The 13,118-nt window shown below is 47.4% G+C and overlaps 1 protein-coding gene across 1 annotated transcript in view; it reads right to left on the bottom strand.

The window, feature by feature from the left end:
- OTULIN (OTU deubiquitinase with linear linkage specificity) overlaps window positions 1-12,779 on the bottom strand; it is a 28,413-nt gene extending 15,634 nt beyond the window's left edge. The window contains exons 1-2 of the mRNA XM_047730635.1: window positions 12,465-12,779; window positions 5,444-5,520 (exon numbers count right to left, since the gene is read on the bottom strand). Of these exons, the coding sequence (XP_047586591.1) occupies window positions 5,444-5,520; window positions 12,465-12,640 (253 nt within the window). The 5' untranslated portion in view covers window positions 12,641-12,779. The remainder of the gene's footprint in view (window positions 1-5,443; window positions 5,521-12,464) is intronic.
- Between the last annotated feature and the right edge of the window lie 339 nt (window positions 12,780-13,118).

Here is a 13,118-nt window from a genome sequence, read left to right as displayed (position 1 = left end):
ATAGCAGCACTGCTTTACTCAGCTTACTCTACCTCTACCTTCATTCCAAACAGATCCAGAATCCCGCCACTACCACCATCCCCTCACTCCCCGGAGCTCTTCCAGTGGGTCTCCCGTGCCACCACACCTTCTCCACACAGCAGCCAGAGCGATGCGTTTAAGACTTCAGACAACTGCATTAGACCTCCGTTTAAATGCAAACTAAGCAGACTGCCACCACTCCTGGGTTCTGAGAGCTCCAGAGCCTCCCACGGGACTGGCATCGATGTCCTCTTCCTACAGGGGCCCCCTGTCCGGCGTCCCCCCGCCACTGCCTCTCTGGCCTTGGCTCCTGCCGTTCCTCACTGACTGCTCCGGCCCGACCTGTGGCCTCCCCTGGACCTCTCCCACCTACTGCGGGGCTCCGGCACTCCCTACAGGTCTCCGCTCTAACGTCACCCAAAACCCACAGATCACGTCACACATACACACCTTCACTCTGGTCCCCTTACACGGTTTTGTTTCTCTTCTACGCACTGATCGACACCTCACATGTTTCTTTTTCTCCACTTCTCCCTAAACTCCCCTCCCACCCACATCCACAGACACAGCACAGCACGAGTTCCTCTGAGGCCAAGGGTTTATTCTGTGTCTCAGCTGTGTCCTTAGCGCTCGGAGCGTCACTGACACGACGTGAGTACCATTCCACTCACACCCACCGTGCAGGAGTCTAAGCTATGAAAAAATACACCTACTGATTGTTACTTAGTTTTTTATATCCACTATACAAAGAGATAAACCTTACTAAAAAATGTGTATTTATTTATTTATACTCTGCCCTCATCCCAAGAGACTACAAACTATTAATAAGCCAGAAACTAATGAAGCTCTAAATGTCAGCTGAGCTACAGACTTCACTTGACTCTTGTAAGACATTTACAATCCAACTTGCAATCAGAAAAATCACGTAATAAAAAAAATGGGCTTTAGATTCTCCTTGTTTAACATACAAGGTTCGGGGGCTGACTTTGTGGTATACATGCACGCACACACACGGGTATGTGTGTTTTAGGAAAAAAGTGAAGTAATTCTCAGGCATAGCTTGACTTCCTTTTTAAATTATTGAAGAAGTAAATGTTGGCAAGGAAATTAAGATACAAAGACAGAAGTATCTTACAACATACTTACTCCTGAGGAAAGACATAAATTAACGACACATATTTACTGAATGTCTACCATGCGCCAGGCACTAAGCTAGAAACCAGGGTTACCAAGGCAGTGAAGACCCAGATCCTGTCCTGGACAGACTGGGAGGCGGCTGAAGAAGGAAAAGACCACGGGCACCGACAAGCCAGGGTGTGATGGAGGCAGGGATGAGTGAGGAGCATGGAGTCCTCCTCACAGGTTATAGACAATTCTGCCGGCGTAAGTTAGGACTGGCAGACAAGGGACACACACCCTTGAAGCACACTATGCAGAGACCAGAAATACCAGAGCCACACAGCCGATCCTAAATACAGACCCATCAGTGTTTAGATTCAAGAAACATTTTTTTAGGGTCTACTCAGTGGAAGGAAGAATTCCCTGCATCTGCCTTCTCACTCACCTCCCCACAAAGTAGGAGGAAGCGCAAACATCCAGAACTGAGGCCACCATTTGGGCCATGTTTTCCCACCAGGAGGCGTTATGAGCCTGAACAGAAAGCACATTTCCAGCCCAAGAAGGACCTCACGAGCGCGAAGTCCAGCCTTCGGGCTCTCCTGGCCTGCAGTCCTCATTCCTGCCCACACGAAGGTAAGCCCTGGCCCGTGGGCACGGTGGGCAGGTCCACCGGCTCAAAACTGAGAGGAGGAGGCAGGGGACCTCACCGGCTTAGGAGGCCAAGCCACAAGCCATAAGCCCTGCTGATGAGAGGCCTGCAGGAGGCAGTGGGGTGGGAAACGGCATGTCCACACAGCTGAGGCACCAAAATGATACTTCAAATCCCGTCCTGCTGCTGTTCTTTGGGAGAAGGGCTCCAACAGCCCCTGCATGCCCTCCTTCAGGATAGAATATGGAGGCAAAGGACAGGCAGCGCCTGACCTCAAACAGCTTAGACTATAGGACAGTCACAGTATATGACCGTCCGTTTAAATGCAAACTACACAGACTGTTACTATTTCTAAGAAAGAACATTAAAAATGTCAAAAAAAAAAAAAAAACCTCCAAAACCAAAACAAACCAAAACAAACCCAAAAGAGAAGCTAAAAACCAGAGGGGTGATCAGGAGCTCAAATAACCAGGAGGTCTGGTCCTTAACCACTGTATGGTGACAAAGACAAGGATTCAGAACCTGGAAAGATGGGAACTTAAAACTGAACTTCAGAAAGCCAGAACTCGGGGTCAGAGGGTGGACCAGGGCGAGAATCGTACTTTTCCTGTAATGGGCCAGAGAGTAAATAACACAGATTCTGAGGGCCATTAAGGTTTCTGTCACAACTAGTCAACTTTACCACGTGTGAAAGCTACCACAGACAACAGGTAAAAAAGAAGTTATAATAAAACTTTATTTTAAAACCAGGTGGCTCATCAAATTTGGCCAGGCAGCCATAGTTTCGCTGACCCTGGGACATCTTTGTTAGCGAAGAGTGTTTGTTGTTTTTTGTTTGTTTGTTTTTGTTTTTTTACTAACGGAGAGCATAAGAAAACTTTCTGCCTTGGCCTGGGAAAGAGGAAGTCTCCCTGAGAATTCATAACCACAGGCTGGCTCTCATACAGGGTCAGGACGGGAATTCAGACTAGCCACAAGACCCTGGAAACTCAATTTTAGAAACTGACATAATGTGGCCCAGGGTAGGTGACATGGTGGGTGCCTAACAGGAAAAGGCTGAACCCTCCCACTCAGGCCAGACTGCACAAGCCCTCCGCATATACGCAAAAGCTGAGCTTTCAATTCAAACTTTGAAAAACGAAAAGTAAGCAAAAACAGCAACCGGCATAATTAGACCTGCCAAGATTTTCAGCAAATGAAACTATGAGACCCAGAGGAGTAGGTCTTAAATATTTAAAGAAATAAAAGGAGTAAGAAACATGAGCAAAGAGCAATAAACTATGAAAAAGAGAGCCAGGCAAATCTGGAGAAAACAGCACTTCTCTTTTCTTTTTTTTTTCTTTTTTTAAGACTTTACGTAATCTCTACACCCAATGTGGGGCTCGAACCTATGACCCTGAGATCAAAAGCCACAAGCTCCTCTGACTGAGCCAGCCAGGCGCCCCCAGAACATCTCCAAAAATGAAAAAAAAAAAAAAGAGAGAATAGATCTGAAGAAACTACCCAGAATGGAACAGAGGCTACACAATAAAAAATATCTATAGGGGAGCCTGGGTGGCTCAGTCGTTAAGCATCTGCCTTCGGCTCAGGTCGTGATCCCAGGGTTGGGGGGTCAAGCCCTACACTGGGTTCCCTGCTTGGCAGGGAGCCTGCTTCTCCCTCTCCCACTCCCCCTGCCTGTGTTCCCTCCCTCACTGTGTCTCTCTCTCTCTGTCAAATAAATAAATAATTTTTTAAAAGATTTTATTTATTTATTTGACAAAGAAAGAGAGAACACAAGCAGGCAGAGAGGCTAGCATAGAGAGAGGAAGGGAAGCAGGCTCCCCACCAAGCAGAGAGCCAGATGCGGGGCTCAATCCCAGGACCCTGAGATCACGACCCGAGCGGAAGGCAGAGGCTCAACCCACAGAGCCACGCACGCTCCCCTAATAAATAATTTAAAAATATGTATCTATGAAAGGGCATGTCATGAAGAGCCTCAGATGACTGAAGCAGGAGAGCAAACATCTACTCAGAGTTCTGAAACGAGTAAGGAGGGAGAATAAGAAAAGAAGATAATGGTGCGAATTCTCCCAAACTAATGAAAACTAGGCATGGAGGGATTCCAAAAGAAGACCGCAAGCAGTAGGCTTTTAAAAGTCCACACTCAACAGACATCAGAAAAAAACCGCAGAATACTGAAGACAGAGAAGACAGAAAAAACGGACACATTATCTACGAAGGATCAGTCTGACTGCAGAACTGTCAACTACCTTATCTTCGGAAAGATTAACCTGCTGATTAACCTGCTCATCCGGAGTTCTTAAAAAAGAAAGCTGAGACTCAATTTGCAAGCAAACAGAGCTTCCCACGAACAGCCCCTGGTAGAAGCACTTATTTCAGAAAGGACCTTATTTCAGGAAGGGCAATGACCCCAGAAGGGCTGAGGTGCAACCTTGGGCGAAAGCTGGAAATTACACAGCTCTCCCAGCCGCTGAAACACCTGTGGAGGGAGGGCTTCCCCCGAGGACAGGGTGAACCACAGCAGAGCACCTGCAGAGTGACAGAGAAAGCAAGAGGTCCCTGCGAAGGCGTTGGGACACACAGCGACAGAGGGAGCACTGTCTCCTTAGGGCTATGACTAACAAGGACTCCAAGGTCGTCACGAAAGGGGTGTGATGGTGGCAGCAGAAACGGAGCATCCTCTGCGGTTCCATGGGGGACCGGGACAGGTGGCCCGGGAAAACTCCTGATGGGACAACTACAGAGAAGCTGGTCCACGGGGCTACCCCAGTCAAGAGTTCTGCCAAGTCATTGTGAGGACGACTCAAGAAAAACCTCAAAATGACCCAAAAGCCTACTTTATATCATATGTTCCTAACTACACACACACAATATTTTTGTGAACCGTAAACCAAACCCAAGCTAGTGCTCAGAACGAACCAGAACATGTACGTTACACAGGTAGTGAGAGAAAATGTCACTTGTGAGTCATTTATGGCAGATCCCCCAAGCGCAGCATCCCCCCTCGGCTCCAGCCCGAGCCAGCCAGGGAAGCGAGGGGAGCTCTTCTCCCCAGACAGCCCAGCCAGCCCTGCCTGCAGTGGAGGCGGCCAGGGGACCTGCCTCCTCCTAGCAGCAACGGGCCCACGGGTGCGGGGATCTGAGGGGCTGGCGGGGAAGAGCAGGTGTGACTGAGCAGAAACACGGATAAAAGGTCATGAAACGAGAGAGAACTCCCACTACTGATCCCAGGATCATTCTTTCTTACAAGGGCATTTGTGTGCAAAGACACACAGAGCCAGCTTCCCAACAAGTCCTTCCACTTGAAATGGAAAGTGCATTTCAACTCCAAACTCTCCCTCTAAGAATATGACGGAAATCACGGAACTAGAGGGCGGCGTCAAGAGAGTGAACAGATCCTCGCAGGGGCAAAAATGATGTGAATGTCAAGAACACTGGAAGAATATCTGCATTACAATTTTAAAACCTGAGAAACAGTACTCCCCAAACAAACCTCAGCAAAATGAACAATCCGACGCAGCTAAGACCATACGCTGAAGAATGCTTCCTAGGAAGCACATCCCAGCATTTTATGAAAATGGCTATATCGACTTACTGCATTTCCTACTATAAACAGTAAGAACTTGATGAATAAAATGATTCCAAACATACCTGATAACCCTCTTTCATGTGTAAGTAATTCTTTCTCCTTTTCTATTTCTTCCGCGTCACGATACATGTCCTCCTCACTGAAATCACACCAAATCAGACATTTCAAAAATGTGTTGCACTGACATTTCCCTCCCATTACAATAGGCACTTGCTTAAAAAATTTATCAGACACTAAAAGTGTAGCTTTTTTCATATTACATGATGATGATCTGGTAAAATATGGATCTTAAATCTTGGATGCTCATGCGTCTATCATTCTACTTCAGAGCTTCTTAATTTAAAAGTGACACTTTCACATCACTCCACTGGCTGCACGGCTCTGAGGCCACTTGAACTGGAACGTCTATGAATGGGAGCTCAGCTACACTCGTAAGCATCTTAGCACGCGTCTTATCAATGAAGCCTCGTCACGATGCTATGAAGTTCCAAGAATGGAGACAACACTAATAAAAGTATTTACACAGGAATGCAGGCCAAGGCCTTTATTAGGTCACAAGCAAATTTTACAATCACTACTTTAAAAACAAGGATAGGAGACCATCAATCATTTTAAGTCCCCAAAGCCAAAAACCCTCCTGAGGCTCTTCCTGCTCCCTGACACCCCCCGCCCCCATTACAGCAGCCAGCCCCGCTCCTCGGAGCACGTCCCTTCTCTCCCACATTCGTGAAGTGCTGCCACCCTGGTCGACTTGGTACTTATACGGTAGGTTCCTGAAGTCTCTAGTTTCATCTAGTGAGTGAACAAAAATACACTGTGCGCTAGAAAAGGACAGAAAAGCCCCCTAGCTGCCAGACAAGGACTGAAAAAAGGCATCTGCTTTGCCCCTCAAGAGAATCCACAACCCGACGAGGAGGAAAAACAGAAATACCAACCCTATCCTTGCTAAAACCACAAGATCCAAACAGTCCAAAAAGGGACAAAGAAACAGTACATGACCGAGGACAGGAAGGCCTCCATGCCAGTGGAGGAACATCTGCTGGACAGTTAAGACAGTAAACCTACAGAAAACCCTAGAGGGGCTCAGGAACTGGCAGTGCCAAGCATTTTTCAGGGTACAGGAGACCCCCCAGAGCTGAAAAGGAGGAAACTGGCCAAAGTACACATAAAGTGTAATCAGATGCCCAATTCCCTATACTTCCTCCCCACGGCTGCACAGCCCACCCTGCACACCAGACAGAGGCTCCAGGCGCAAGGAGACACGGAAGGAGTTAGTAAGATTAGTAACAAGTACGGAATTAAGCAAACGACCTGAGATACTCCCATTCCCAATTCCCTCGACAGCCCAGCTCCTGGTACAAGGCTCAGCACAGCAGGGGGAAAGAGGAAGAAGAGGCCAGCAGGAGTAAGAGAAAGATGAAGGGATACTGAGAGCCATCTGCTATCCCCACCTTCCCCACCTCACTGAAACCCTTTACTGGCTCTCAAATTAGCAGCGACGGCTACATGCGGACCTGACCCACCACGCTAGCCTGGATTCCAGGATTCCTCTACACATCCCCCCCTTCAGTCCGAACACCTGACCGACACTACCCTATGCTTTTACACCTGTCATTGGCTCAATCCATTCCCTCTGCCGGAATGACTCACTACCTACGACATCAGGACACGTGCGGTTGGGTGACGCGGCTGCAGAGTGCCGGAGCTAGAGCAGGGACCCCAAAGTTACAAGGTCAGGTTTTAACGACTCCTCGCTCCAGCCCTCATTAGCCCTGTGTGTGTGGCCATGGAACTGAAGTAACTATACCTCTCGGAGCCTAAATTTAACCACTTAAATTTAACCACCACAGAAAGGACAGTGAGAGAACTCACCTCAAAAGACTGTTGTGAAAAAGAACACATGTAAAATATTAGCTCTCCCAAAAGTTAGCTGTTCTCATTCTCAAACTACACCACTGGTGCACAGTATTAACAAATAATTCACCCAAAGGTCATTTCTTACTCCTTTTTTTCTCTTTAAATAAAGGTAATGATATGGGTGTGGGTGTGCCCATTTTTTTTAAAATACTGTGGGGCTGAGGGAACGTATTAGGAAAAGGTACTTTCCATGTTCTCTGACCCCCATGAGATTCCATGTAAAATGTATGCTGTCATGCCAGAGGTAAAAGCAAACCAAAACCAGATTCACAGGGACTATACATCAAATGCCTAAAATAAAAAGTGACTAAATATGTTAGTTCTTCTTTTAATAACTTCATTGTACCTTTTGGCCTCCTCCTTAGCTTTATCAAATAGGAGAGAAATTCTGATCCTACAAAATAAGCATCGAAGTGAACCACTTTCTTGATGTCATCATCAGAAGCATGAATTTAGGCAAGCCACTTCCCTAATCCTGGCCTTAGTTTTTCTCATCTTCAAAGTAAGAAGAGCAGACAAGGTCTATACAATCTACATGGTTCCTCTTCCAGGTCTTAAGTTCTATGAGACTATGAATCTACGTGTTGTTAAAAACTATACTTCAAGCGAATCCTGTGGCTATGCTGCAGGCACATTTGGCTCCACCTCTGTCCTCTTCCTTTTTAATCTGCAAAATAACCCAAGTGCGAGCGCAACACCAGTGCCCAGAGGAAGTTCTCTGAACAAGCCTCTCTTGTACGCATATAAATTCCCACGAAGGCCAGCAGGAATGGAACGAAAAGAAATCAACGTGAGAACTAAATGCGAAGGGAAGACGAAGTAGAAAGGAAGATTATTGGAAATAAAAAGCACTGATTCGAGATATACAAAAGCAGCAAAGCAGAAATGGGTGAATGGGAGGCCCGAGTGCATTCAAATCACTTTAACCACAACCAGATTTCATTCAGATCCTGTGCACGAATGTTTGCTAACTTCCCTGGCCACCAAGGACAATATCCAAGGACATTTGCTAACTTTAAAAGGCCACTAAGGAAACTGTCATATGACCTTTAAAGGCTACCATAAAAATGATACTAAAGCTGTAATTTCTTGCAGAGAGAACAAATTTTAAGTTTAAGCAATACATTCAATTACTACGGTCAGAAAAGAAGATATTTAAGAGCCAAAATGAAACAGTCATCCCACATAAGGACAACCAGCTGGAGAGAGAGAGAGAGAGAGAGAGAGAGAGGTGTGTGAGAACAAGAAAAATAATAATTTTACTTAGGAAAATAGCTGACTCAATAATCTATTGCTTTAACCTGTTTAAGTATCAAAATATTAAGGCTGAAAATGACAAAACAAAATATTTATATATTACACATATATATTTATTTATATATTTATGTATTATTTGTTTGTTGTACATTTATTATATTTAAACTAGAGGTTTGAATTTTTTGTTTTGAGAAGGGAAGATAGTGAAATAATGAAAAGAAAAACGATATGCATTGTAAGATAAAATCGTTGATACTGACCAGCTTCAGAAATTTAGTAAACTTTTGTGTTTATATGTCAACTTGGAGGGGATGGGAAGTGTCTACTGTTTAGCACTCAACAGGCCACTGAAACCCAAAGACTCAAATGATCACCACGGCAAAAGGTTTCCTTCTAGAAAACATACAGATAGCTAGAAAATTAAGCCAAAGTCTTAAATATGACTTGATTTCTTGTGGACCATGGCATGTGAGTCAGGCTCAATTACATAATTGAGTTAAATTTTAAAACCAAAATCCAATATGTTCTACTTAGAAAATTCTTAGTTTAGCACACTGCTATTTTAAAGTGTGTATTTTCAAGCTCTGGTTTTCTTTTAAGCTAGAGATGAAATAATCTTAATATTGAGGCAATATACGTGACTGAATAAATTATATGATTCTGCAGACCACATTATAATCTCTCTTGCTCTATTTGAAGAACTGCGTAACAATGTTTGAAAATTTAACTTAAAAATGCTTACTACATACAGACACAATTATACTGTTGCCAAGAACAAAAGCTATCAACTGAAAACACAGAGCTCAGTGAAGCAAGACACTTCTGTAGAGCCAATTTTTCAATTTCTGATACAACATGTAATATGAAAAAAGTCAATTCTAACACACATGCAAAACTAACAAGACAGTATTGGACTCTCTCACCATTATGAACATTTGCATTAAGTTCCCCTTAGTTGTCTAAAAAAGCTAAGTATGGCTTTGTTCAGCTTTCTGAACTTGAACGTTGCAGTTCATGCTTAACTTGGCCTATCACAGAAGACCCATCACCCAGGCAGTGCTGGTAAGACAGTGTCAACCACTGTGACACCAATGTACCTTCCCACAAAGGTACAGGAAAAGCAAAGACCACTCAACCCAGCCTTTCTCCACCACTTCGCGGTTGTAGAGATGGGTGAACAACACATCAAATGCAGGAAAGTACCGGCACCCAAGCCAAAATTCCACCCCCTTCTGCAAATGGACTTTCCATGACTGGCTCGTGCTACTCCACGTGACTTCCAGAGGTATCTGGGGACAACCCAGATATCCTCAACAATGAGATTTGAAACAGTCTTTACTTCCAGGTTGGAGAAGGGGCAAGAGAGAATGAGGGAATGGCTGATACCCCATCAAACATATCCCACAGGAGTTAAGGAGTGAGGCGAGTGGGAAAACACACTCCCACGACAGCATATTAGCAACATCCAAGAACAATGGTTTAAAAACTCGTTGTGCACAGCCCTTTTGAAAATCCATAGCTCCCATCAGAACCTCAGCCCATAAAAACAAATACACATCAAATTTCACCTTCAATTTCAGAGGGGTTCACAGACATATGCTCCCCACCACATACAACAAGCCTATGGACCCTAGATTCAAACCATGTCCTACCATCAGGCAGGCAAAGACCGGCCTTGAAGTAGTCATGCTTCTCAGTTCCCTGAGCTCGTCTAGCCTGGCCACCGACCATGTCTCGGGACCATTTTGGTCCTCAGAAACGGTAACTTATTTAGCTAAGGGCAAGAAATGGACACAGCCTCAGTTTCAAATGCAGGGGTGGGGTGAGCAGGGGATAGCGCACAGCAGATGTGCTCACAGAAACAGTGAGGAAGCTCCAAGAAAAGTCAACCAAATCTGGTGTGACCTAAGACTTCTTCAAAACAGACCGTAAGCCATCTTGTGAGCCATCCTTAGGGTTTGTCCAGGGGATGCCAACCAACCCCCGTTCTCAAATGAGCTAGATGAGGTTAAGGGGAGAGTCATAAATCATGTTCCTCTGCCTGGTTTTGCTGAGAAAGCCAGAAAAAGATGGGGGTATGTTCCCATCAAAGCATCAGGGAACGTGGCCCAGAAACCTACTCCCTGTCTCCCTGGCCAAGAAGGACCTCTGGAATCCAGCACTCAGTTTCCTCCTGTGTAAGATGACAAACCTAGGCTGTTTTTTTTCCCCCCCCCTGTGTTTCCTTTCAGACTAAGTCTGTAAATCTACTGACAGCGGTAAGAGGTGTGTCTCAAAACCTTTTCATTGAGAAAGAGTGCTCCTTCCCACCACGGCCTATTTCCTCAGGTTCTGACCCTGGAAACCACATCCAAAAACTTGCCAAATAACTATACATACTTTTAGAAACATGGTTCTGGATTCAAAGTTTCTGCGTCTAGAAGGGGCATTAGAATGCTCCACTCAAGGCTAAGGTGCAGCTTCTGAGGGGCAGGGTCTCTAACCAGGGAATTACATCACTGGCCACCAGGGCAAGAGGAAGGCAGCAGCAGTTAGTAACCAGCACGGGCTGCGGAGGGGCAGAAGCAGAAGACACCCCCTCTCGCCCTCCCCGCCCATTCTATTTTACCCTCTGAGGAGTCTGAGGTCGTTTTCTAACTCAAAGAGCAAACCAACATCAGCTCCCACATGGGCCTGCACAGCGGTTTTAGTTAAAGAACAAAATGCTAGTCTTTAAAAATCAGGATATTTCATTAAAAATTCAGGATATTTGGACTCTTGAAATACAGAAAATTCAGCAAGCAGAGGGAAGAACCTCCTGGACTGACCCCAACAGTGAGGGACACAGTCTCCGGAAACCCATGGTCCACACCTGGCCAGCCTCACTCACCTAGGTTACCTGAATAGGTAGGAGTTTGAGACTGCCTACTCCAAATCTTTTCCCAGTAGCCATGAACACACTAAGTGTGGATAATACCATTCCAGAGGCCTTAGGTGCTCAATAAATGAGAAGGTCAACGCCATGGTCAAGAACCGTGCACATCAACGTCATTTTAATAAACGAGCTGCACAGCAGGCCCACCGAGGACCCCTTGCCCAAAGCGCGGGGGGGGGGGGGGGGGGTGGAGAAATCACATTTGAACACACCTTACAATTCAACTTTCCAGCCAATTAAGCTGTCAGAATGGTTATCTGAGTGCTTTCATCAATTCTGGAATTCAAAGGCATTTGCATGCGCCTAGAACCTGAGAGTGTAGAAAAAGTTCGTCTTCAAGTCTATATTCTGCCTGCACCTCACTCCCAGATCCTTGCTAAAAATATAAACGCCTCCGGTTTGTGCTGCCTTCCTCACAACTCACTAAATAACTGATCTAACCAGGCTGCCTTTCCTATTTAAAAATAAAGGGGGAGGGGGACAGCTAGTTAAGCCGTTAATGGGCAAAAGAGAATTGGGTCAGACTCCGACCAAAGTCTGTTCAACAGGTGGAGCGCTCACCAAGCGGCGACTTGCCTTTCAAGAACAAACTTGTCGCATGGCTCAGTTTTCCTTTGGCTGTGATAGAAGCAAGCTTACTTCCCCAACCAGGTCGGAGGAAAGATTCACTGAGTTATAACAGTACGCTTTTCCAGTTTGTTTCCCAAGTTCCTGGAGCTTTCTTTTAACTTTAGAGCTATGCAGATGTAGAAACAGGGGCACTGGATGACCAGAATTGTGAGACCCTGGGCCCTGCGGAAAAACATTTTGTACGAAGACTGGACACAAGTGTCTGAATTCCACTCCGTCGCCGACCTTACCCAGAACCAAGGGTGAGAAGGGCTCTCGGCCGGCTACTCCCCAGCCCAGCCCAGCCCACGCCCAGCCTCCCCAAGGGGAACGAACCTGGCGCCCCCGCCCGCCCCCGCCCGCCCCCGCCGCGCCCCGCGACTCACTGCTCGGCTGGGCACCGCACCGCGGTCCGCGGCTGCCCGCCGGCCGCCGCCTTCCCGCCCTCCCGCGCCGCCGCTCTAGTGGGGCCCGGAGACGCGGCCCCCGCCTCCCGCACCAGCTTCTCAGCACGGCTCGCGCCCGGCCACGCTCCGGGCTGAGGCATGGTGCCCCGACTCATGGGACCGCCGGCGGCAGGGGCACCACAGCGGTTCCGCCGCTCTGAGCGATCCGGGGCCCCTCCCTTTAGGGGGCCCGGCCGTGGCCGCCGGCGTTCTACAGCCCGCCGGCTTCCGAGGCTGCGCAGGACGCTTCCGCACGCGTCACCCCCGCCCGCCCCGCGGCCTCTGACCCGCGATGAGGGGGCGTGGCCCGCTAGGACGGGGTGGGCGGGGAGCCCTTCGTCGCGGCGCCTGCGCAAGCCGCTGCGCAAGCTGAGCCGCGGGCCAATACGGCGGCCTGCGTGGTGCGGACACTGCGCATGCTCCACACAGCGGGTCCTCGCTGGAGTTCCCCGCGCGTCTGGCTTTCCCTGGGTGCTGCGGCCCGCCCGGGAGGTGAGGGGGAGGGAAAACGCTGGACGAGCGAAGGATCTCATCCTCGGTGAGGAGGAGGAAGGCCCGCCCAAGGTGTGAAGAGCGCCAGCGCTTTTGAGCACC

The sequence above is a fragment of the Lutra lutra genome, chromosome 5 (genome assembly GCF_902655055.1).
Source record: "Lutra lutra chromosome 5, mLutLut1.2, whole genome shotgun sequence".
NCBI lineage: Eukaryota > Metazoa > Chordata > Mammalia > Carnivora > Mustelidae > Lutra > Lutra lutra.
Note: the sequence above shows the minus strand (reverse complement) of the source record. Positions and strands in the feature narration are given on the sequence as shown.